Source organism: Heptranchias perlo, chromosome 41 (assembly GCF_035084215.1).
Source record: "Heptranchias perlo isolate sHepPer1 chromosome 41, sHepPer1.hap1, whole genome shotgun sequence".
In the NCBI taxonomy this organism is placed as follows: domain Eukaryota; kingdom Metazoa; phylum Chordata; class Chondrichthyes; order Hexanchiformes; family Hexanchidae; genus Heptranchias; species Heptranchias perlo.
The window spans coordinates 12,130,175-12,157,263 of record NC_090365.1 but is presented as its reverse complement, the minus strand read 5'-3'; the positions used below and the strand labels follow the sequence as shown (position 1 = coordinate 12,157,263).

General features: G+C 40.9%; 1 protein-coding gene across 8 annotated transcripts in view; it reads right to left on the bottom strand.

Moving 5' to 3' along the window:
* Positions 1 to 27,089, bottom strand: part of LOC137306054 (ryanodine receptor 1-like) — a 332,570-nt gene that overhangs the window by 57,356 nt on the left and 248,125 nt on the right. For 3 of the 8 annotated variants that reach the window (XM_067975094.1, XM_067975097.1, XM_067975095.1), the window contains 11 exons: positions 26,815 to 26,866; positions 25,199 to 25,264; positions 22,012 to 22,111; positions 20,614 to 20,693; positions 20,283 to 20,359; positions 18,813 to 18,886; positions 18,379 to 18,396; positions 16,117 to 16,137; positions 8,820 to 8,900; positions 5,049 to 5,137; positions 4,535 to 4,663 (listed from right to left, as the gene is read on the bottom strand). In XM_067975094.1, the coding sequence (XP_067831195.1) occupies positions 4,535 to 4,663; positions 5,049 to 5,137; positions 8,820 to 8,900; positions 16,117 to 16,137; positions 18,379 to 18,396; positions 18,813 to 18,886; positions 20,283 to 20,359; positions 20,614 to 20,693; positions 22,012 to 22,111; positions 25,199 to 25,264; positions 26,815 to 26,866 (787 nt within the window). The remainder of the gene's footprint in view (positions 1 to 4,534; positions 4,664 to 5,048; positions 5,138 to 8,819; positions 8,901 to 16,116; positions 16,138 to 18,378; positions 18,397 to 18,812; positions 18,887 to 20,282; positions 20,360 to 20,613; positions 20,694 to 22,011; positions 22,112 to 25,198; positions 25,265 to 26,814; positions 26,867 to 27,089) is intronic. The other 5 variants (XM_067975096.1, XM_067975099.1, XM_067975100.1 and 2 more) reach the window with 2 other exon arrangements.

The window sequence follows — 27,089 nt, the reverse complement described above, 5'->3', positions numbered from 1 at the left end:
TAGAAGTAGGGAACCTTGGATGACTCGGGAGATTGAGGCCCTAGTCAGAAAGAAGGAGGAGGCATATGACATGCATAGGCAGCTGGGATCAAGTGGATCCCTTGAAGAGTATAGTTATGAGAGAAATCAGGAGGGCAAAAAGGGGACATGAGATTGCTTTGGCAGATAAGGCAAAGGTGAATCCAAAGAGCTTCTACAAATACATAAAGGGCAAAAGAGTAACTAGGGAGAGAGTAGGGCCTCTTAAGGATCAACAAGGTCATCTATGATGGGTGAGATCCTAAATGAATATTTTGCATCGGTATTTACGGTTGAGAAAGGCATGGATGTTAGGGAACTTGGGGAAATAAATAGTGATGTCTTGAGGAGTGTACATATTACAGAGAAGGAGGTGCTGGAAGTCTTAACGCGCATCAAGGTAGATAAATCTCTGGGACCTGATGAAATGTATCCCAGGACGTTATGGGAGGTTAGGGAGGAAATTGCGGGTCCCCTAGCAGAGATATTTGAATCATCGACAGCTACAGGTGAGGTGCCTGAAGATTGGAGGGTAGCAAATGTTGTGCCTTTGTTTAAGAAGGGTGGCAGGGAAAAGCCTGGGAACTACAGACCGGTGAGCCTGACATCTGTAGTGGGTAAGTTGTTAGAGGGTATTCTGAGAGACAGGATCTACGGGCATTTGGAGAGGCAGGGACTGATTAGGAACAGTCAGCATGGTTTTGAGACACGAAAATCATGTCTCACAAATTTGATTGAGTTTTTTGAAGGGGTAACCAAGAAGATAGATGAGGGCTGTGCAGTAGACGTGGTCTACATGGACTTTAGCAAAGCCTTTGACAAGGTACCACATGGTAGGTTGTTACATAAGGTTAGATCTCACGGGATCCAAGGTGAGGTAGCCAATTGGATACAAAATTGGATACAAAATTGGATTGACGGCAGAAGACAGAGGGTGGTTGTAGAGGGTTGTATTTCAAACTGGAGGCCTGTGACCAGCGGTGTGCCTCAGGGATCGGTGCTGGGTCCGCTGTTATTTATATTAATGATTTGGATGAGAATTTAGGAGGCATGGTTAATAAGTTTGCAGATGACACCAAGATTGGTGGCATTGTGGACAGTGAAGAAGGTTATCTAGGATTGCAACGGGATCTTGATAAATTGGGCCAGTGGGCCGATGAATGGCAGATGGAGTTTAATTTAGATAAATGTGAGGTGATGCATTTTGGTAGATCGAATCGGGCCAGGACCTACTCCGTTAATGGTAGGGCGTTGGGGAGAGTTATCGAACAAAGAGATCTAGGAGTACAGGTTCATAGCTCCTTGAAAGTGGCGTCACAGGTGGATAGGGTGGTGAAGAAGGCATTCAGCATGCTTGGTTTCATTGGTCAGAACATTGAATACAGGAGTTGGGATGTCTTGTTGAAGTTGTACAAGACATTAGTAAAGCCACACTTGGAATACTGTGTACAGTTCTGGTCACCCTATTATAGAAAGGATATTATTAAACTAGAAAGAGTGCAGAAAAGATTTACTAGGATGCTACCGGGACTTGATGGTTTGACTTATAGGGAGAGGTTGGATAGACTGAGACTTTTTTCCCTGGAGAGTAGGAGGTTTAGGGGTGATCTTATAGAAGTCTATAAAATAATGAGGGGCATAGATAAGGTAGATAATCAAAATCTTTTCCCAAAGGTAGGGGAGTCTATAACGAGGGGGCATAGATTTAAGGTGAGAGGGGAGAGATACAAAAGGGTCCAGAGGGGTAATTTTTTCACTCAAAGGGTGGTGAGTGTCTGGAACGAGCTGCCAGAGGCAGTAGTAGAGGCGGGTACAATTTTGTCTTTTAAAAAGCATTTGGACAGTTACATGGGTAAGATGGGTATAGAGGGATATGGGCCAAGTGCAGACAACTGGGACTAGCTTAGTGGTATAAACTGGGCGACATGGACATGTTGGGCTGAAGGGTCTGTTTCCATGTTGTAAACTTCTATTCTATGATTATTTGTTTAAAATATTTTAAAATAAGACATGGATTATTACAGGACACCTAGCAACAACTTGTAAAAGGCATTGTTGTGTTTGAAATAATTAATAGAGTTATTTGAGGAAATAATGGATTATACTTAAAGAAAATACAGTGGATAATTGTGTATATGAATTTTGAAACAGTGTTTGATAAGGTACCACATAGGTGATGTGTTGTTAAAATTAAGGCACATTATTAAAGGGAATATGGCAGCATTGTTAGGAAGTTGCCTAAAGGATAGAAAACAACGTATCGTAGCTAATGAATATTTTCCAGACTGGAGGGATGTAAGGAGTGGTGTCCCTTAAGAGTCAGTGTTAGGACCATTGCTAAGTGATCTGGACATAGGTATAGGGGGCACAATATCAGATAGCACAATGTAGGTTAGTAGGCTGTGCAGATAGATGTTGGATCAAATTTATTCTGAGAAATATGAGGCCATACACTTTGGAATCAAGAATAAGGAGCGGAAATATACTAAAAGGCAAAACTTTAAAAAGTAGAAAATTAGAACATTTCGGGATTTAGATACACAAATCTTTAAAAGTGGAAAGACAAGTTGATAAAGCTGTAAAGAAAATTGGGATATTAGGTTTTATCAGTAGGAGCGGAGAATACAAAAGCAAAGAGGTAATATTAAACCTATACAAAATCAGTGGTTAAGCCACAATTAAGATTATGGGTGCTAAATTGGGCTGTGTAGCGCCCATTATTTTGGCCTCTCCGACATCCAAGATGGTGTCTTGGATATGCATGCACGTTTCCAGCGTGACGTGCACCAGACGCCATTTTGGTATAGGAGTTAGTACAGGCACAGATAACGAACGCTGGAATCATGTAAAGTAGGGAGAAAATGGCCTCAATTAGTGAGCAACGCTGATTTAAAGTGATACACACCATTTTGGGACTTAACGCTCAACTCAACGCACAGTCTTAACCCTGACCATCTGAACGTGTCTTAGAGTGCCTGGAGGACCCAACCAGTGCCATTTAAAAGGGTCCATGCAGGATTTACAGGTTAGTGGCTGGATTATTGCTTCTGGCTGCAGATACATTTGTAACTGTTTGGAGGTCTCCTGGACTTGAATACTAGGACGCAGGAACGCAGCCTAACATTTGGAGCCAGGACATGCAGGAGTGAAGTTAGGAAACGCTTCCACATGCAAAGGGTGGGAGATGTTTGGAACGCTCTTTTGCAGACGACAGTTGATGCTAGCTCACTTGTGAATGTTAATTCTGAGATTGATAGATTTCTGTGAACCAAGGGTATTAAGGGATATGGGGCGGAGGCGGGTATATGGAGTTAGGTCATAGGTTAACCATGATCTCATTGAATGGTGGAACAGGCCCGAGGGGCTAAATGCCATTGCCACTTGCTGTCTCCTGATCTGCACCACCTTCTCCTGCAAGAAAGCGGGGTGTGTGTCTGGGTGATGTGCCTGTCGTGCTTGAATAGCTACCAGTGCGTGTGGCCGGGCAGCTTGAAACAGTGGTAATGTGCAAGGGTGAGAGGAAGCATCTGGTTGAAAGAATTGAGTACTGATGGAAAGAGTGAGTTTGTTGGTAAGTGGGTGATAGGGGGTGTAGTGCGTGGTGCAGTTGGTAGGAGACGCCACTTGACAGTTGACCTCACTCACCTTGACTACTCATGTCAAAGCATTGAACTTCTTCCTGCATTGCATCCATGTTCATAATGCTGTGCGCCTGGCATTGACTTCATCCCACGCTGCCTCTTGGATATATGTCTGGAGGGCCTCTTGCCCCTTCACCACCTCACCCCCCCCAACCCCCGCTGCGGATATAGGATGTACCTCCTTCCGTCCACCTCTTGCACCAAGGTCTCTGGTGCATCAGCAGAGAACCTTGGCGCATGCACTCTCGCAGGCCTGGTACCAACTCAGATCGGCAGATTGGTGAGGTCTGGTGTGCAGATTGGAGGATGTGGGATTTAGTGGTGCGCAACCTTTATTCAATGTTTTAACAAAACTCATCAGTGTGTAAACATAGGGATGGGACGTGCATCTGTGTTTTACATGTGCGATGTCTGATCTCCATTCAGACTCTGCAGACAGTAGACTGCTATTTTCAGCAAACAACAGGTACCGGCTACCTTTAATAGATTTCTCAGAAACATCCTCCCTTTAAGAGATTGAGCTCTCCCTGGTGGTGGAAAGTGCAAATTGCATTGATTCCTGCAAGGCCTGGCATGGAATGCTGACTGTAGGTCAGGGGTCATTGGGCTGGGTGGGGTGGGGTGGTAAAAGCACATCACGCTACCTGCACCCAAAAATGGCCCCTATCCAATTTTTTTCCCTCATTGTGTCCAGTTTTGGGTGCCTTGATATAGGAAGCATACAGAAGAACTTTACAAGGATGATTGCAGGGATGAAAGTCTTTCATGAGGAGAAACTAGAGAAACTGGGGTTTTTACTAGAACAGAGAAGGTTAAGGGGAGATCTGATCGAGATTTTAGACATTTTAATAAGAAGAAGATTGATGTTTTATTACCTGAATATATTCAGTAAGACTGTTAAACACTTGTTTAGCTACTGCCATGGCCTTGGAGAAGTTCCTTTTCCCTTGTTCATCCACAACATCTTTCCCAGAGTAGTACCAATAGAAATCACTAATTGATTCCTAGGCCAGACAGAGACAACAGGATTAGTAGTGGAGTCATAAGAATTTCAAACAGTTCATCAGTTTACAAATATAAATTATGCTCCCTTCTTTATGAATGGGAGACAGACTTTCCTTGAAATGGAGGAATATATCGACAACGACGCTATTCCTTTTTCTATAAATTAAGATGGAAACTGCTGATTTTATGGTCTTATGGTCTTCCCTTTTGAGTTGCAACTATATTGTAATTAGACACGTATGTTCACTTGTATGTTGCACCTGATTTGATATATACTGTATTTAACAGACTGACATTGAATGGACTATAATCCAGTTTCCTCATACAATCTTCAGGCAGATACAAACTTCCAAAACTTTAAAAAGTAAAAAGAAAACTTAGTACCTGTAGACGAAGCAGGTAGTCAACAGTGCAGATAATGATGTTGATAGTTGTGGTGTTACCTGTTTGAGTTCTCAGGTAATTCTGGAAATCTGAAATTAAAAGACATTTTCAGTGGTAGCTTAGCTCTTCCTTAAGAAAAGGATAACATCTATCTTAGCTTCTTACTCTTGTAATAATGCTATGAATTTTGTTAGTTTACTGCACTGAAAGTAATATTCACCCCTTCCTAGTCAATGCACCACAAGCAACACTTACAGAATAACTTTACATTGTCCATAATTGTTACAAGCACTAAAACTTGATATAAGCAGCAAACAGGAATAAAACTGACAGTCATGTTCTTATTTGAAAAAAATCCCTCATGTATGTTCTTATAAACATGGACAAATGATGAAATATACATATCTATTAGCACTTGTTCTTTTAGAATGAACTATTTTTTAATTTAATATTAAAATCTAGGAACCACAGCACCTAACTGAAAAAACAGTTTGATAAGGATTGGGATAGGAATACAACCTCAACTGGATTTAATTATTATTCTGACTCACTGCTATTTTTCTATAGTTTAATAGCTCAAGGTAGCCTTTGTTTGTTATTTCTTTGTGTCATGAATTTTTCTTTCCTGTTCCAATTTTTTCACTCTTGGTAAAGTATGATGTATTCACATGAATAATGATTTGGTCAATCCAAATTAATCTGGCTTTCAACAAACTCTGACTTTTGTTATGCTATACAGACTCATGTTTCCTAGGGTAGACAGAACTCCTGCCAAATGTAGCTCTTACTAGCATTTGGAGAGAAATGTTCTGTTGAGGATTAAAACTTCAGAAGTCAGACACCAATGCTTTAGCTGACTACTTTTCAAATGTCCACTGTTTATTATTGCTTGGATTTGAGAAACTCTGCATTGGTGTAAGGTGTGCAACTATTAAACTCAGTAAACCTCCAATTCATTCAATATTTGATTAAACTTTAAAATGTCGTTGAAAAATATAGCAGCTTTTTAATAGAGGATAGAAATTAACTATCCGTAGGTTTTCCATCACCGTCTCACCTACTTCTGGCTTTAATTTTCACTAATTCACTTTTGTTTTTATGAATCCAGGGGTTGAAATCTATGAGCAGAAAAACTTAGAACAGACTTTTTCTAAAGCGAATTAAACGCTGGAAACACACTTCTTGCAATTCTTATTATTTGGGTATGAGTTTCAAAACAATATATTTTCTATACGTATGCCTACTGGGCAACCAAAAAAAGAAATGATGTTAGAATTGACTTCTATTTTCAAGTGAAGACATGATTTTGGTGATATAAGTGTTGGAAACTTAAGTGGCACACACAAAGAATAACTAGAGGATACGGCACAGGGACATAAGAAAATGTCATGGATGATAAATGCCATTCTGCCCAAGCGAGCTCATCCCTTTAGTATTCCAACTCACTCTGCCAGCATCTAACTGCATCTTGAACTCCGCTAATATTTTTGACTCCACCGCCTTACCTGATAGATTATTCCAAATGTTCGTCACTCTTAAGTAAAGAATATTTTTCTATCATCTGTTTTAAATTTATTTTCCAGTAATTTCAATTTATGTCATACTGGCCTGACTTACCTTGAAGTAATATTCTGGGTTCATCGCATCCATATCATTCAATACTTTATACACAATGAAGTAATATTCTGGGCTCATTCTATCCATCTTATTTAATCCCCTCAACCTTCTCTCTAGACTACAGAGCATAATCTTCTCTTATTGCTCATCGACTTTACACTTGGGAACATTTTTGTTACTTTTCTCTGAAACCTGTCCAATCCACGTTTGCAAGTTATTGAATAAGATATTGACTCAGTGAGTGAAGGAAACCACATAATTCACAAAGGGTGAGATTGCGTGTGAGTTACACAAATTGAGTTGAGCTTAGTCCTTACTTTTTACTCGACTGATTAGTTTTCAAGAAAATTAAAATTGTTTAAGAATGTTATTTGTTTCACACACATTTGCAGTCCTGTTCCAACCTACCTCTTCCAATGAGATTGATTCATAGAGTCCCAGCATATTTTGATGAAATAGAAATCAAATGATAATTTTTTTAAACATACATTTTGATATGAAAATTTGCAGACCTCAAGTCTTCAGGTTTTCTGTGCTTATTGCTTGTGTTGGTTTTCTGTGTAACACCAGAAATTCCCACTATAACTCTTCAATATTGTTGTTAGTCACCTTACCTGTTTTACCTAATATTCAATGTGTTGTTGGCTCCATTCCTAAAGTATTTTAAGAAGTTGTCTCAGTGGATTCTCCACTCCCATACAAATGTACCATTCTTGGACTAAGAGGGGTGGATAGCTGACCTTATCTTGAGCCAGATGGAGAGAACCTGCTCTTTGATTTTCCCTCTCTCCAGCAGCCAGTCTACAATTGGTACTTCCCACTGGTAACCAAGTGGGGAACCGCAAGTAAGAACGTATGATCTAGAACTCTATGGCACAGCACAATAAAGCATTAATACTTAGTGCTGTTAGCACAGCATTCTAAACAGTTAAAGGACTGGTGCTGGAAGGAGCACCATATGACGACAGTAAGGGCAGAAACTGGGAAGAACGGGAGTTAAAATCAAGCAGCTCTATTTAGTGTCCATTCCCATCCTGCAGTAGGTTTAACCCTGCTGTTTTAGCCGGTGACTGAGGATCCCGCTTGAGGCAGGAGCCTCATTAATAGGTTAATTGGGGCTCTATGACGTAAATAGGACTCCAATGGAATTTTAACAGCGCATTGAGCATGGTGCTCATAAAACTTGTCGGGGAAGAAGTGGAGACCTTGAAAGTTAAGTATTAAACTGATCTTTGTGGTGCCAGGAGGAGCAGGACTTCTGTTCCACTCCCCACAAGAAAAGTCTGGGCCTCTGCTGTCCTAGGTTCTTCCCCAGCCCCGCACCCCGTGAGACCCTGCTGAACGCTCCTCCTGTGACTTATCTGAGTGCTGATGGGTGGCATCCGAACCATCCGATTTTCGCCTACTGGCAGCCGGCCAGCTACCTCTTTGCACCCATTTTGGGCAGACAGTTATGTTCTAAGCTCAACAGCCCGTTGGTGAAGGATAGAATACTGGAACCTGGTCTTCAGTTGCTTCTAAGCCTTGATTCACAGAGCTCCACATTATACACACACCATAGATAAGCTCTCTTATATATGGATATGAGAGCCCCCCCCAATTGATACCCACCATGTGAATACAATTAACACTAATTGATATAAATCACGTGGATACAATTAACAGTTAACCAATGAAATGTAAATGAGACCTGGCAGTTAACATCATCTGAGCATCCCACGGGGACTCCCGGACCGGCAGCCCGTCCCAGAGTTAAAATTCCCCCTAATGTCTCAGATTTTTCTCAACTCCAACTGGTTTTCCCTGAAGCCTGCAACTCAAATGATTTATCTCCCGTCTGGTCATCAGCAATTAATTTCTTATTTTGTATTCCACCTTGCACACTTGATTCAGAAGTGTAAACCCTAGGCCCAATTTGTCACATCTTAGAAAGTGCTAAGTTAGAAGTTGTTACAAGTAAGCTATTTAAAATATATCTACTTAGAAAAGTGAAAGCATAATTTTTAACAAAATTAATAGAAAGAGAACTTATCCAAGAAATTCAATCTTGAAAGAATTAAACATAATTTTAGATGTGAGGAAGAGATGCTTGGTTTTCTGCCAATAAAACAATTTGCTGAATGATGATAATTTGGAAGCACAAATATTGTGTACCATTATTGTGTCCTTCACAGAGCAACTGCAGGAACCTGAAAAGATCTTGAGTAAATTCATCATCTGCCATCACCTTCTCACCTACACAGAAAGACAAGTCATTATTCTGCAGTAGAAATCTCTTTAGAAATTAGAATCTCTTTTAAGTAGGCTATTGTTAGTAATGAAATCATGCACATAATTATAATGGCTTCATTGTCAAACCTTAGAAATGTATGTGGTGACTACTTTGTTGAGGTGAAACTAACCTACCTGCAAGCACTTATGAAAAGTCAGAAGAAAGTGTACACGATTTTTCAACCCACTTTCCCTCCTTCGACTATTACTTTTGCAGTTGGGCCGAGGAGCACATGGAATGCAACAAGTCTTTACTATTACCTTGTTCCCAGTGCCAAACAGAGAACAGAAAAAGAGAAATCATCCATCATGACTATAAACACTAAGAAGGGGTGAATTTGCACTGGGGTTGTCCTGTTTGTCCATCATAACCTCAGTGGAGGGGCTGCGGAAACCCGAGGAAAACGTTATGGCAGACGACGGGAGATCCCCTGTGTAAATTCTACCCCCTCCCCTCTTAAAAATTCAGTTTAAACGGAGCTGCTACAATGGCTTAATGGGTAAGCACACCGTGAAGTATGAGACAACCATATCCAACAGGGAGATCCTGGCCTCGAAATTCAGTCATCTCCTGTGCAGGTACTTACTCTGCGCATGAATGGGGGGTTGGGGGTGGGGGAGGGGATATCGAGGCCGGGGATGGGGAACCTGGAGGTTGGCGGGGGGGTGAAAGTGAGGGGCTGGGAGCTGCGGCGAGCATGAAGGTGGTTTAATGCGGAGTCAGGAGGCGCATTCCCGCTCCTCCCGACTCCACATTCAGAGGTAAGTAACTTACCCTTTTTGTTGTAGGCAAACCCTAGGGCTGGTCTCCCTGAGTATGATGGCGTTGGTTGAGTCTGGGCAAATCAATTTTGCAGCATGGACCTCAAACAAGCGTTACGCACCTTATTTGCAGCCTGCTTCAGTCGTGGGTAAAGGATGCCTCCCATTTGTTCTTACCTAATATGGCGGGTGGCGCGCTTCTAGTCAGAAGTGTGCGCGCGCTTCCTGCCTGCTATTTTGAGGACTTAGGAGGCAGCATAGCATCTGAAAAATGGGCACTAAGCATCCTAATTTCTAGGCACCTGAGTTTGATTCGTGGTCTGTGTTGCGTTAGTTGATCTCAGCACAGGTGGGGGCCTTACAATTAGCCTCAGTGATCCCAGGTAAGAGAAAAAAAAAGTAGAGTTTCCCGCTGTTAACTGCTATTCATTGATTGCTGATGTAAGTATGTATGCATAGATGTTGGATGGGGGCAAGATCAGACTTAGTTGTGTTATCACCCAGGGTGCCACTCACTGTGTAGTGGAGGACTGCAAGCATCTGGGGAACCTTATCTCAGCCTTCAGAAGAGAAGGGAAAGAAACTGAGGAGAAATAAACTGCACTTTAAATGAAATCTGCTTTTTTAGAAAAATACATTTACAATATAACTTTCCCACTACTATGAACTGATCATCTCTAAACATACATTTCTAGTGGTGAAATAACATGGATGTTGCCAGTCTATCTGCCTTCTGCTTTTGTCTTGGTTGCAACAGTTTGTGGAATTGACCTGCAGGGGGGCTCCTTTTGCTGTAGTTGTAAAGCAGAACTGATCATGCACGATTTCCCTGTTTTTTTAATCACGCGTTACTTTATAATCCACAAATGCTTGCCCTATCTAACTAGAATTGTGACCATCATGACGTGTAGGTCTGCTATTAAGATAAAGAACCAAAGTCACACAGCAGGTAAGCTTAATTTTTTGTCATTAAAAGCTAATACTGGGGTAAGGTTCACAAATATAAGTTTTGAGAGACTTTGGGGAGGGGGGGGGAAAAGAGTATATGTAAGTCAAAATCTCAACCACAAATCTATGCACTTGTTATCTTACACAGCTGTTCAGATGTTAACTGTGTTCATACCTCAACAGCAACCAGTAAATTAGTAATTTGTTTAGAAACAAATTAGGACTGAAATGTATATGAGGTCTGGAAATGTGTGGGACAATTATATTCTCATAGTTTAGATGTATATAAACTGCACGAGCTTCACTCTCATGGCTTATGTTTACTGTTGTGGCTTATGATGTCATGTGTAGTTGTTGACGCTACCTCAACCCCTTGATTATGTTATCACCTTATTGGCACCCTGACTCTCAATGCATTGATTTCAAAATCTTCCACATCCCTCAAAGGCTTCACTCCACGCTACCTCTATAACCTCCACCAGCTCTATGTCCAGCTTGCATCTTCCTCTCTTCTGACCTTGACCTACTGTGTATCTCCACTTGCTCTGCTCCATGATTGGTGGCACAGTCTTCAGCTACTATGCTTTGTACTCTGGAATCTTCCTAAATATATCTGTCTGGCTACATCTCTCCTCATCCTAAAGGGCTTCTCAAAACCTCTCTCTTTGATCATGCCTCCATTAACACTTTTCTCAATTCCTGTGCTTGGTGTCCAATTTCCTTCCCCCCACCCCCACACCCCCCAAGTACACCAACAAAACACTTTGCAACATTTCCTTAGGTCAAAGGACTATATAAATTCAAGTATTGTAACATACCACAGATATTGCGTTATTCTATTCATCTTGTACTTTTTTTTCCTAATCCCTAGCAGTTTTCTGTGACAAGATGAGATCAGATATGAAGGAGAGGAGGTACTCTGCTGAAGATGAAACTATAAGGTGGAACACTGGCTGTTTCACTTGCACTAGCTCTGTTCTTTGTACATTAGTAACAGTGATAATGTTAAGAAAATCACTTCAATAAGAAAACGTTAAAGGAAAATATGGGCAAAATTTTCATCTGAAGTGGAACCAACATATTCCCCAGTGCAATTACAACACAAACGCATTATATTTGCCACTTGGAAGTAAAAATAATAGATTGCTCACCTATACCTCAATGGACATCATTCTTCAAATAAAGGTATAACCCACATATGAAAAGATCACCCAACCCATCTGGGAAAGTAGGATAACAGACCTATTTAGACCTACAGGCCAGAATTATCAAACATTCCCTTTCCTACCAAAAAGGAATGCAACCCCCACAACCATCCTTAGCTTTTCTGACAACAGGAGCCATTCAGTACAAGGCTTAGAGGTCAGACCACTTAAGTCCCACTTCCCTTATGACAGAATGAACTACCTTTCCAATTAATTATACATCAAAAATATTTTGATAATTATTTTCTTGTAAACAAAACTGCATGATGCACAAGATTAAGCACACAAGAAATATTTATATATGGGGAGCAAAAAGCCTACACACAGGCCCAAAAGGTGAGAGGGGTGGGATATATGGGATTCTTTCATTTGAGGGATGATTACTACATCATCACTTCTTATACTGCAAATATTATGGAGGACCTCTTCTAAAGTAACATGTCATCAGGAGGTGGGCAGACCAATAAGCCCAGTCCCAAATTGCACATGAAGGCTGCTGTGCTTGATAAAGGTATGTGGGTTACTCCGTGTGGCCATTCTGCAGATATACATCATCAAATAACAAAAGTTGGCCCATCATTGCCACTGTCTTAGCTAAGTGTCCTCTGGTAATACTGGAGAATTCACCCCTGTGAACTAATTTGGAGAGATCAATGGATTCGGTCAACCAGTGTGACAGGCCCTGTGTGGAAGCGGGGTGCCCAAAGTCTTAATTATACAAGACTTAAATACTTACAAAGATTCTACATTTCCTCTTGGTGGTAAGGTTATGATTGTGATTTTTAAGTGATATTTTTTAAACACCAATGGAATTAAAGTCAACTTCCAATATCCTTATGTTTTCACCATGCATTTTGTTATTCTTAAAAGATCCCTTTTCCTCAATTCTGTGTGCTCAGTGGAAAGGACTCCAACCATGTTAGCATTGGGAAGTTGGAACAAAAATAAGTAATTTGTTGCAAGCCACCCTTCCAGCTCAAGCAATCTGTGTCAACAGTGACCACAAGGACTGTCTTGACACTGCCAAACTTTTCTTCTGCAGGAAGAGGAGCATTATCTGAATATTAGGGGGTTATACTTCCCACTAAAAGCAAAATGTGTGGCAAGCAATTTGACAGCTTTCCTAAGGCACTCTGCCCTATAATTGTAGTAGTGGAAGAGCTCTAGATATCCACATTGTGGAACACGTGGTCCATTCCTGATTTGTGGGGTGCTGGATGAAAAGAAACGGTAACTTCCTTAAAAGTTAAGATTCCAAGATCACCTCAGGCATGAATTTAGGGAGTGGATGAAAGACCACGGTGTCTTCCTGAAGTATAGTGATTCATAGATTAAAATATGGATGTCACCCTTCTGGCTGAGTAATAGCTCTACTGTTTTAAGTACATAAAGAAAATCGAGGACAAGAAAAGGCGATTTGGCCAATTCCTCTCTTACCCAAGCTCTTCCATTATAGCATCCAACTGCATTCTGAATGTTCTTAAAGGTCGAATGCCTTGCCTGTAGATTATTCCATATATGAATCACCTTTTGAACCCTTTCTTATATCTGTTTAAGCTTAAGTTCACTAATTTAAATGATGTCCTCTGATTCTACTTTCTATTCTGGGTTTACTTAATCTACACCATTTAATATTTTGCATACCTCAATGAGGATCCCTTTCCATTAACTGCCTTATTTTTAGACTGTATAGTTTGAGCATCTCCATTCCTTTCTCATAGTGGATGTGCTTTACACAAGGGACCAGTATTGTTCTTCTCAGTACTCTCCCCATTGCTTGTATATGTTTATGTTGGGATGCTGACAAGAACTGAACGCAGTAGCGAGTGATGATCTGATCAATCTATTATAAAGGCTTAACATAATATCAGATGATGTGCACTGGATATATATCCTGGTTTTTATCACTGCTGTACCAACTGACAGTTAAAGGGACGATGAAAGCAATGTCCATTACTCCCCTAGCTTATTAATTCTCCTTGTGATGATCCAGTTCCATTCACTGTATGCTGAAATGGACCATAAATTTGCAAGCAAATTCAATATTTTACATTTGAGTTTTAGGGCTCAATAATATAACCAATAAATTCTTTCACCTCCACTGTTTCCTCTATCGTTACTGCTACTTTTTCAATGTCATCAGCAAATTTGATGAGCTTAGATATGGATTCGATATCTAAGTTACTGAAGTAGATTAGAAACAAAAGGACAAGCACTGACTTCTGTGGGATCCATTCAACAACCCCCACTCCATCCCAGGTTGACTTCTTGACTTCACACCGTACAAATACTTTCTAGGGTGGAAATTACCAAAATCCTAGCAGGCTTACTGTGATGCTCTACAGTCAGTTAGCATACTTGCACCTTCCATTAAGGAATCTCTAAGGAGCAGCGGGAGGTCAGTGTTGGTATGTAAACTGGCACAAAGGAAGATACCGTTGTAAATCATGTTGACAGCATGCATCTCATTGTATCTATGCTCCGTTTCTGTCAGAAATTGCTGTGAAAGTTTCATAACTTAGTGCTGCAAAGGGTAGCGCTGGTCTCCCAGCAGCTGACTTGCTGGAAAATGGAGAACTGGTATGTCAACAAGCAGTTTAGAAAGGCTATATTGGCCTTGGAGGGAGTGCAGCATACATTTACTAGAATGATACTTGGACTCCAAAGGTTAAATTACGAGGAGAGTTTACACAAACTAAGGTTGTATTCCATGGAATTTAGAAGATTAAGGGGTAAATGATTTAAGTTTTCAAGATATTAAGGTGAACTGATAGGGTAGATAGAGAGAAACTATTTCCGCTGGTTGGGGAGTCCAGGACTAGGGAGTGAAGTTAGGAAACACTTCTACACGCAAAGGGTAATAGAAGTTTGAAACTCTTCTGCAAACAGCAGTTGATGCTAGCTCAATTGTTAATTTTAAATCTGAGATTGATCGATTTTTGTTAACTAAAAGTATTAAAGGATATGGGCTTAAGGCAGGTATATGGAGTTAGGTCACAGATCAGCCATGATCTCATTGAATGGCGTTATAGGCTCGAGGAGCTAAATGGTCTACTCCTGTTCCTATGTAATAATCCCTTCTTTAATCCCTTTATTTGGTGCAGTGGATAATTTGAGTACTGTAATGCACAGTAGCCATTTGTTCCTACCAGCAATTATGGGGGGGTGCATTTCTTCGTCAGAGGTGTGAAACGGGCAGTAGCAGATCGGCCGCCCGTTTTATACCTCGCCCAATGTTCCCCTCCATTCACTTTAATGGAAAGGAAAATCAAACAGGCTGTGTAACCTGTGCCGATCCGCCACTGCCCGTTTTGCACCCCCACCAAAATAGAATTTCACCCCATGATGCGCTCTCAAAGCAGGAATTAATTGCGTGCTATATTGTAGTCCATTAGCACACAATTGATATCTTGGTGAAGCAAGTGGGTTTTTAACATCGTTCCTGATAATTACTGAATTAAATTTCACAACATGGGATTTGAACTCACCACCTCTATGCTACTGGTTTAGTACCATAACCAGCACAATACTGCTCCACTCAAAAAGGATCAGCCATTTCAGGTAGCTGAGTGTGAGATGTAATGAATGAGCAACTCTATTTTCTTCAATTGCGAGCTACCATTTAAATATATATCAATGTGATAGCTACGCAGATGGTTTGCGTTAGTGTCATTTTCTTGGTTCTTCCAGTGATAGTTAGGGTATCAGCTGAAGCAGACAAAGCAAGCACATTATCACTAGGTTTTTTTTCTCTGCCACTAAAATATTTTGCTGACTGCCATTATGCTAGGACATGAATTCACTTTCTTCCAATACAAAACCAGCTTTTAGATGGCATATTTACATCTAAGGTCTGATCCACAGTTTGCTTAGCTTTTAATTTATGCAAAAGAGGCTAACCCTTTTTCTCATGATCAAGCGACCCCTTTTTTATAGCAACAAGAAAACACAGCGGATGCACCGACTGCTACAAACACCATATTTGCACGAGCTACTGGAATCAAAGCAAATTTGACTTGGCCTAAATTGGGTTGTGCCATTCTGCCAAAGTGAAAATTTAGCCCGCTGTTTCTCAACAATATTAAATGAGGAAACACAGTAGCCACTCAACATGAATGGGGATGAATTAATTACAGACAGTATTAATCATGAATAAAAGAGGTAATATCTACTCTATGGAGAATGTATAAGTAGATGAGTGAGAGTTCCAAAAATAAAAACACACAATGCAACAATCCTTTTACTGGCAATGCTCATCAACATACCAGAACCGTTTTGTTTGCCTTCTGAAAAATAGATTAACCAATAGGGGATTAAACACAATTAACTAGTGTACATTTAGTACTTAGCAAATCATTTAAAAGTCACTGCCTTCTCACAAATGCTTTTAAAGTAATTCCAGTTGTTAATTTTAAAGCATACACACAATCAGTATTCTGCAGGTGTTATGCACTCAACTCACACTAGAAACTCTCATCTGGAAATGTACGGGTCTTGAGAATGTTCAAGATTATAACATGTACCAAGCAAAAAACAGACAGACACTCATTCAAAGTATTATTGAACATGCATCGCAGATCTTAATTAACCAAAAAAGCAACTATCTGATCAAAACAATGAGATGGAGATTTAAAAATATCATAATCAATAGCCCTCTTTATAGTGGTTTATTCCAAATGCAATTTTAGTTTTGAAATTCTACATGAATTGGCTTAATTTTTTTGTGTCACATAATCCTGCTTTGCTTTTCAGGGATTTGGTACTTGAGAGTCCTTGATTAATTTTGAGAAATGTGTTCCAGAAACGTCTGTTCTGTTATTTTTCTGTATATAACACATTTGTTTTTTAAAAAAATCTCATTGAAAACTATTGGGGTGCTGTTGTGAATGGGAAAGCTATACTGACTGGCAGCCTTTCTATCATAACTACTTGATTCATTGTTATGCTAATTAGATATAGGTGGTACACAGACAGATGTCACATTTAAGTGACATCCTAAAATAATGTCACGTGGGCCAGAAGGCTCCCAAAGCTCGATTCCCAACCTGTTCTGAACTAGCTAGAGCACCACAATTGGCCTCAGTGTCCCATTAGGAAAGGGGAAAAGAAAATCAGCCAGAGTTCCCCACTCCTGGTTGCTGTCCAGTGATGCATGGTAGAAAATGCCTTTGTGGGGACATCAAGTGAGTTTAAGATTGGGCTTGACTGTGATGCCAATCAAAGAGCTTGTTGATATTCAGGCCACAATATTTACGGGGAGGGAGAGGGAGGGGGGATTGTAGCGGCCGGGATGTCCGGAAATGTCGGTAACGCGGAGGTCCTGCTGAATTAATTGGCAGGACCTCATTTGAATTATTTTTCTCCATTTCCTGGCTGGCTGGTAGCGCTCCTGGCCCACAAGCAGTGCTGGAAAGGCACTTTCCTCCTGGATCTGGCCGGTCTTGCCTCCCTTCAGCTGCCTAGTTTTCCGAGACATGGGAAACAAGGCCCGTGGCCGATAAATGTAAAAGTCTGCTAAAATCTGAGGCAGACAGCTTTATAAACATATTTAAATGACTGACCTGCCTCTCAAGAGCAGGTTGCTTGCCCGGCTCCAACCCATCTCCGTTAAAACCGGAAGTGGACACGTTTGAGGCGGGTCGGGGTCAGGTTTCAGATTTTTGAAATTTTAACTTACCCCCCACCTCTGTCTTGCCCATCGTGGGAGGTTAAAATCCCCCCTCAGTATCTGAAGAATCAGGAACATTTAATAACACATTATATTTAGAACATCCACCTAATATGTCTCACATTGGGATTTTTATGTATGAAGAATTGTTGGTGACACGGTTAATTACATTTTCCTACTGAGACTGCAATAAAGAAATGTATTCTGCTCTGGAGTACATGATCTGGACATGTTGCATTGTTCCCCAAATGGTGGGCTCCTCTCCTGAATATTCCATGGGGAAATTGTATATCCCCAGTGAGAGGGATAGAAAAATCAGAGCATCAGTTAACCCAGGCCACTCTTGTTTAACCCCATAGTTGGTTATACAGTACAACTAACAGAGATCTGACAGTAAGACGGACTGCCAGTCTGCCCTCTGAGCTGGAGAATGGATTGTCATGTTGGCAGAAGGAGGCAAAAATCAAAAAAAAGGGGGGAAAATCTAGGTCTGAGTGATTCAAATAGTTTCACTACGAGAGATAGATGTATTAACTATTTATGAACTTAGAAAAACAACTTTGTACTAACAAAAAACTGACTGCCTCTTAGGAATTTTGTGGCATGACCACTGTGTTGAAAATTGACTTGTACAGGTTCTGTCTTTAATCCTCTGTTCATATTGGGCTGCTTTTCCATCCGATTCAGAAGTAGCAAATTGACAATGAGTTAAAGGGTCTTCAAGTCTCAGTAATAGTACCTGGTTGGCTCTGAACTGCATACTAAGCAAGGGATCAGGGGTCAGTTGCTGTTTTGTTGGTTTTGACCTGCACAGAGATCACGTGTAAAAAACAAGAAAAAAACCTAAACAATTATTTACCACGTTCACGTTTGATGACTGTGGATCAGAGAAAAGTGAGAAAGAAAAAAAGGACGAAAAATGAGTAAAAAATAGAAAACAGAAATACAATCACAATCATTCAATAAATACCAAAATCAAGTGAAACAACTATAAACTAGAACATACTGTTTAATTAATTGATCTTCTACCAAGTTAGAAAATAAAACAAACAAAACTTAATAAACCAAGTGAAAAAATGAAAGTAAAATATATTAGGATGTTGGGTATAGCTCTGTGATGATAATAACAGATCCTCCACTACACCAATTTTTTAATGCAATTTCAAGGATATAGTTTTATTTCCTCATCATTAAATTATACAGTTTCAAGGATACAGTTTTGTTATTTCCTCTTTTCAGTTATTTTTTTTCTACTCACTTATTGCTTCTGAGTCATAATACATAGCTACTTACTGGTTCCATCTTCTGTGACCATCCCGAGGCCTTCAGCCTTATTCTGTCTTTCAAAGGCATTGAGGTCCAGCACACTGTTAACAAATCATTTCCAAAATTGGTAAGACACATCATTTCAAGTTAGCAATTTCGTTTTTACAATGGAGTATCAACATATCAAAGTCAAAGAAGCTGGCAAAAAACTTTGAAGATTTCGTTAGATCCAAGTTTCTGCTCCTGACCGGGCCCTGCTCTCTGGTGGTACAGTTTTTCTTTTTACTGCAGTGGGGGCAATAGTCACAGATTAATCATATTAAACCATCAAAATATAAGGGCAAAATGGATAAATATTTGGGCTATGGGGAGAGAGCAGGGTAGTGAGCTTAGTCTTGAATTGGTCTAGCATGATGAGTGAATGGCTTTCTGTGCTATAAAAGTCTATAAAATAAGAAATGCGTTATATCCAAATCCACATAAATTCTTATTTTCTAATGCAATTATTTCAAGGCAATTTTCTGGACTGTAAAAGACTGGACAGATCTGTTATATTCAGGGACATTTTTATAACTGACTACAAACATATTACATATTAGATCTACCATAGAACAACCTGTATTTCAAATCTATTTTCCCCAGAGTTTAACTGCTTAATCTTGTTGATATAATCAAAATCAACATCAAAAATATGAATAGATATAGTTTATATAAATGCTGGTGATACCAATCCTTATATCTTACAGGTACATAATGAGATTGCCAGCATGTATTATTGATGTGCAGGTTGTGGAGTCTGCTGTTGAAAATGTCACAATTGTCTAACAGGATTTCCAAGGGAAAAGGAATGCTCGTTATTGTTTTAGTCTGTGCTCATCACGATGATGGAAGACAGTACTGGGAAGCTTGCTATTTTTACAATGCACCAACTGACATCCCCAAGCACTTCTTGGTTAACAAAAATAGTATTGATCAGATGTGATTCGTATCTCACCCAACAAGGTGCGCTCTGCACAACACAACAGTTTTAGGATGAGTGGGAAGAAGAATCAAAACCTAATTTTGGAAAAGCTGATAAAATTATATAATTTCCTATAGATCACATGTAAAATTCTGGCTGGGATACATGGCAGTTTGACAGCCCTGCCTGACAATATGCACCATCACTCGTGTGAAGTACTCATTTATCTGTTTTCTGTTCTATAAGTTCTGTGAATGAAAATTACATATTAGTTCTAAACTCAAGAGCAATTTTGCACTTGATACTGCTCTTAATCATTTCTACCTCACATACACCTGCTGTGTTATGCTTTCTTGGTGCTGTAGATGCTCTTGCTTCCTTTTCCTCCCCACTGCTGATAATGGTGTAAACAAATTGACAATCTAGACTTTAGAAGATTCTTGTCCACTGGGAATAGAATTGAAAACTCACTACATTAAAAATGCACACAATGTACCTTGCAATGTCACAGAAATTAACTACAGAAACCCACTCACCTGCAGGTTTGCATGAGAGCTTGCACACTCTGGAAGAAACCAATGTCCTTTTTCTCTTTAAGATAGTCTAGCATTTTCTAAACACAAAGTACAATACTTTAACAACTCAGTGCACAACTATATAGTGCTGTGGTTATCATCTTAATCAATTATACAACAGTGATCAATATATTTTTCTCATATTACAACTATCATACATATTTATATATCTCCTATAGCTGCAAAAATGTACAAAGTTTCATTTTTGCCAATGTTTATGATAATGCACAAGTGATATTTAGTATAAAAATATTGAATAAGTCAATACTAATAATGTATAATAATTGTCTACCTGTTGAACCTCACAGTTACCGCCGTTCAGAATGGAAATACCAAGTTTCAGGGTTGAGGAAACCATTGCACCCTGCTCACCTGAAAAATGGAGCCGAAGAAAAATATTGGCAAGAGTCATCTGTTTCATTTTCAAGAATTTAAACGGACTTCTCCCTTACATGCATTGTGACCATGTTCTAAGTTTCAGCTTAATACGTGATTTGCCTTTATGTAAAGTTATTTGTGGGCTCCAAATAACCATGAGACTGTTTGCACTTTCATCATGCTGCCATATTACTTGGGTTTTGCAAGGAGTGAAAAAGAAACTACTTAAAAGGCACTAGCCTAGAAAATGGGCAGCGTAGCTACTGAAAAATGAGCACTATGTGGCCTCCTAAGTCCCTAAAATGGCAGGCAGGAAGCCCAAGCACACTTCCGACCGGAAGTGCACCACCCTCCATGTTGGGTAAAGACAAACAAGAGGCTTCCTTTACCCACGCCTGAAGCAGGTGTTAAGCCCCTTTGTATATCCGAATAAGGGGCCTAATACCTGCTTGAGGTCCTTGCTACAAGGTTAGTTAGCCCTGAGGCAGTCAACACCACTGCAGGCTACGCTCAGGGAAACCAACCCTACAGAAAACCTGCAACAAAAAAGGTAAGTTACTTATCTCTGAAGGTGGTGCTGGGAGGAGCAGGAGTACTGGGAGGAGCTGGCGGTACTACTCCCCACCCCGATCACTGAGTGCTCCCCCAGCCTCGAGGCCCAAACACAAATATACAAATAACTGGCTTAAAATTTAGCAAGATGTAGCTTAAAATTTGGTACAGAATGTGCTTCACTCTGCAAGAATCCATCAATGTTGTGCAGAAGACATACACACAGAAGGTGAGGAAGATCTATTGGCACCCAACTCTGACTCATTTTGTACTGCCCCAGGTTGTGCTTGTATCGAACAATGATTCAGCAGCTGTAATATGGATTGTTGGGTCTACAGCGAAGGTCCGGGATGAGATCAGGCTCATAGGCTTGCTCTTAATTGGCATATGGCAGCACTGACATGTCCAGCTTGGAAGTGCATTGGGGAATGACCCAGTTGTAGGCAATAATGCAGTGGCCAATCTTTCCTATGGGTTCAGTTGTTCCATGCTCAATACTGGACCAGTTAGTAGGTTGATCTGGCAGCACTAGTGAAAAGGGCAGATTACTAACTATATAAAAGCAACTTTCTTGATTTCCCCTTTGTCTCTTTTGCCTCGTTGATCTGACGTAGTATGGACTAGACTTAATACTGGTGTTGTCAGTAAAGTAGCTCAACGGTTATTTTATGTCTTGTAGAACTCTATTTTTCAGTGTTCAATTTCTGTGTTGTACATTATATTGGTGAAACTGAAAAATAAAGATTTTTAAAATCAGTACCTTTGCATGCACTGATCATCTGCAGAACCATCTCAGCCGCTCCACGGCAGTGCAATCTGGATTGCTGGTACAAAAGTCTTTGCTTCTCCATCTCCTTTTCCTAAGGGAATAGTACAATAGCATGAGTTTTCTCAGACTAGCACTAAGAAAATATTATTCTCTTGCAGTCCTTGGTTGCCAAGAACAAGACAATGAATGTAAGTTGACTGCATCTCTTCAAAAACTTAGGGTGGTTAGTAGCGATGTAGCTGAAGTGGAGGTATATGATGCAACTCTATCACCTTACATTAAACATGATTTAGGGCTACTTGAACTGGATTGAAGACTTCTGCGCTCTCGCCAGGCATTTCCTCGGGGGTTCTTCTGATTGGCTGCTGTTGCTTCAGCATAAGATCAGCAGAAGCTCCGGTTAAACCGCGTAAATGAGGTTTGCATTGATCTTCCATTGAAGTTATAGCAGAGGATGGGGAGAACTCCCGAGGAAACTTTTGGTATCTATCTCTTGTGTGCTTTGCTTTATATACATGTTGAGGACAGAAAAGTTACAAAAGGCAGGGCCCATCTCAAACAACAACAACAACAACTACTTGCATTTATATAGCACCTTTAACATAGTAAAATGTCCCAAGGTGCTTCACAGGAGTGTTATCAAACAAGATTTGACACCGAGTCACATAAGGAGATATTAGGACAGATGACCAAAAGCTTGGTCAAAGAGGTAGGTTTTAAGGAGCATCTTAAAAGAGGAGAGTTAGAGAGGGGGAGAGGTTTAGTGAGGGAATTCCAGGGCTTAGGGCCTAGGCAGCTAAAGTTAAGGCCGCCAATGATGGAGAGATGAAAACTGGGAATGCACAAGAGGTCAGAATTGTAGGACTGCAGTAGGATACAGAGATAGAGGGGGCGAGGCCATGGAGGGATTTGAAATCAAGGAGGAGAATTTTAAAATCAAGACATTGTCCGACAGGCAGCCAATGTAGGTCAGTGATCACAGTGGTGATGGGTGGACAGGACTTGGTGCGAGTTAGGACAATAGAAAATAAAGGAGTGACAGAGATGCTTAATAAGTATTTTGCTATGGTTTTTACAGAGGAAAGTGAAAGTGAAACTGTAGGAGGATCGGAAGAGGATATGGAAGAGCCACTATTGGAGATTAATAATCAAAAGGATGTTATGTTAAAGAAGTTAATGGGACTCAAAACAGAAAAGTCTTCAGGCTAAGATGGTATGCATCCAAGGAGGTGTGCGGAGGAGATACTGGGGCATTAACCATGATTTTCCAAAAGGAGCTGTACCAAAAGGACCGAAGGGTGATAAATGTTATACACTTGCTCAAAGAAGGGGAAAAGGATAATTCAGGAAAATATAGGCCAATTAATCTTACGCCTATGGTGCATTACCTTCTAGTGTCCATCTACCCGACAATGTGGAAAATTGCCCAGGTATGTCCTGTTCACAACAAGCAGGACAAATCCAATCCGGCCAATTACTGCCCCATCAGTCTACTCCCAATCATCAGCAAAGTGATGGGAGGTGTCGTCGACAGTGCTATCAAGCGGCACTTACTCACCAATAATCTACTCACCGATGCCCAGTTTAGGTTCCGCCAAGACCACTTGGCTCCAGACCTCATTACAGCCTTGGTCCAAACATGGACAAAAGAGCTGAATTCCAGAGATGAAGTGAGAATGACTGCTGTTGACATCAAGGCAGCATTTCACCGAGTGTGGCACCAAGGAGCCCTAGTAAAATTGAAGTCAATGGGAATCAGGGGGAAAACTCTCCAGTGGCTGGAGTCATACCTAGCACAAAGGAAGATGGTAGTGGTTATTGGAGGCCAATCATCTCAGCCCCAGGGCATTGCTGCAGGAGTTCCTCAGGGCAGTGTCCTAGGCCCAAGCATCTTCAGCTGCTTCATCAATGACCTTCCCTCCATTATAAGGTCAGAAAAGGGGATGTTCGCTGAAGATTGCAGTGTTCAGTTCCATTCGCAACCCCTCAGCTAATGAAGCAGCCGGTGTCCGCATGCAGCAAGACCTGAACAACATCCAGGCTTGGGCTGATAATTGGCAAGTTACATTCGCGCCAGACAAGTGCCAGGCAATGACCATCTCCAACAAGAGAGCGTCTAACCATGTCCCCATGACATTCAACGGCATTACCATCGCCAAATCCCCCACCATCAACATCCTGGGGGTCACCATTGACCAGAAACTAAACTGGACCAGCCACATAAATACTCTGGCTACAAGAGCACATCAGAGGCTGGGTATTCTGCGGTGAGTGACTCACCTCCTGACTCCCCAAAGTCTTTCCACCATCTACAAGGCACAAGTCAGGAGTGTGATGGAATACTCTCCACTTGCCTGGATGAGTGCAACTCCAACAGCACTCAAGAAGCTCGACACCATCCAGGACAAAGCAGCCCGCTTGATTGGCACCCCATCCACCACCCTAAACATTCAATCCCTTCACCACCAGCGCATCATGGCTGCAATGTGTACCATCCACAGGATGCACTGCAGCAACTCGCCAAGGCTTCTTTGACAGCACCTCCCAAACCCACGATCTCTACCACCTAGAAGGACAAGGGCAGCAGGTACGTGGGAACACCACCACCTGCACGTTCCCCTCCAAGTCACACACTATCCCAACTTGGAAATATATCGCCGTTCCTTCATCGTCGCTGGGTCAAAGTCCTGGAACCCCCTACCTAATAGCACTGTGGGAGAACCTTCACCACACGGACTGCAGCGGTTCAAGAAGGCGGCTCACCCCCACCTTCTCAAGGGCAATTAGGGATGGGCAATAAATGCTGGCCTTGCCAGCGACGCGCACACCCCATGAACGAATAAAAAAATACAGAATGAAATTACTGAACTTGTGCAAATTAGGGACACAGCATGATATAAAAAGCAGGTTGCGCTTAACTAATTTAATTTTTCAAGGCAATTATAGTAAGTAAAAGGATTAGCAGTATTTTGCATACTATTGATATGCTACATTTTACAGTAGTACTGTACCTGTATAGCAGCTGTCTAATATGTGTGACTTTCAGTCAGTGTAAAGACACAAAGAAATTGTTCAACTGTCTGTTTGCTTTACATGATGGATGGGGACTGGATTTCAGAACTTACATTGTTTGAAACCTTTGTGGTTATTACATATTTGTTCTTCATTACAGACTTACTTCAAAGCTAAGCTCTACACTTTCCTCTTCTTCCTCCTCACCGCCTTCCTCTTTAATGTGACAACTCTGAAATCAAAGAATATGACAGATAAACTCCAACCAGCAACTTATTAACTTTAACCCTACAGTGGACTATAGTAGGATTTGGGCTATAAAAAAAAACAAAATGTACAAAATGTTAAATTTTTCCATTACAAATGTTCTATAGTTTCATACTTCTCCTACAGCTTGTAATAGTTCATTCAAAATTCATAGAATAGTTTCATAGCTGCTGTATGAAAAACTTTTTGTTGGAACATTACCACAGAAATTTAATACTCCAATGTGAATAAAATTAACAGTCAAATTAAAACAACTGAGGATGAATGCATAAGTTTGAATATCTTCTTCCACCTTCTCCTGAGGCGTTGATTTGTTAATCACTGTGCTTCCATAAAACCATGTCCTCGTGGTCATCGTTCATGTATGAGCGATGACAGTGTCAACAGGCTATTTGGCTGCAGGAACATCTCAGCCGAGGCCTATGCTGTCCTCAGTCAACATCCATACATATGTACTTCCAGCAGGACATGCTAGATAGTGATCTGGAGAGGAAACCTAATCAATTTTCCCCATGACTCTGGAGGCGAATGGTATTGACCCAACTGTTGTCCTGGTTGAGATTATCCAACACAGCACAGATTGGGGATCAAAGTCAAACCTTCCAGGTTTGTGTCGTTCAGCTGCTCACTGAATAAATATGTTTGGTGTCCCTAGAAATAGTTCAACTGCTTGCTGAGCCTGGAATTTCACTTTGGACCAAAACAACACTGCGGTAGATCTCCAGTAAAGGAGCCGAAAAATGGGTTTGATCGAGGTTGCGTCTGAATTCCTTCCCATTTTTTAGCTCCAGCCGTAGTACAGCGAGGGGGGGGGGGGAAATAGCTATGAGTGGTTCTTCTGTCTGCCTTTGCCCCGTGTCAAGGAGGCACGTTAGGGGAAGTTACCAGACTACCCAGGAATTCCACACTCTACGTCCTTAAGAGGAGAGCTAGCTTGATTTCCACCGAAGCCCCAGACCTTGCCAGGTAATCGATCCTGGACGGGATTGATTATCTTACTGTAACAGAGTTATGGCTCTCACTGGAGCTGAATATCCATTGAAGCCACAATTTCTTTGGCCTGGGAAAGGGCCCCCAGATACCCCTTGTGCAGTGGCTGCGTGCCACTCCCCATTCATGTTGGCGGATAGGGATGGGTGCCTCTGACATGCACTTACAGGCACGGTGCACCCTTCCCCAACATACTAATGACCTTGGCCCTCAAAATTTGGGACGGGGTCAGCGTGCGTAGCTGCTGGTGGCTAGGAGTATTGAATGTGAAGCAGAGACCCTGGGATTTCGGCCTGGCTGAGCATCAGGGAGTCACAAGCTTACATTTTAAAGTCTGGATTCCTCAGGGGTTTTCTTTTAGATAAACAGTAACAAAATACAGAGCATGATAAGCAGCAACTGATTAAAAAAAAAATTTTGGTCCTCTTTGAATTTTCAAATGTGACAAATATATGATGTCAAATGGTATAAAACGCTTCATTTTTATAAGTTTGTTACTATTTGTAGAAATGGTTGTGTGCTGACCTTTGCCATGATATCAGCATACGACATGTAGAGATGGTCCACTTCTAGTTTGCTGAGTGATTTTAAAAAAAATTGTTTTTAAGAAATACTGAAACCTGAATGAACATGCAATTCAAACAAGACAATTCTAAAATGTGCAATTCCATCTCAGTTAGTACAGTAACTGGCACAACCCTATAAGTATGCAGTGAAGCTCTTTCTTGTTACTTCCCTGCTAGTTGAAAAAGCACAACGTATATACTTCACCCTCACAATGCTACCACTCCACTTTTCTG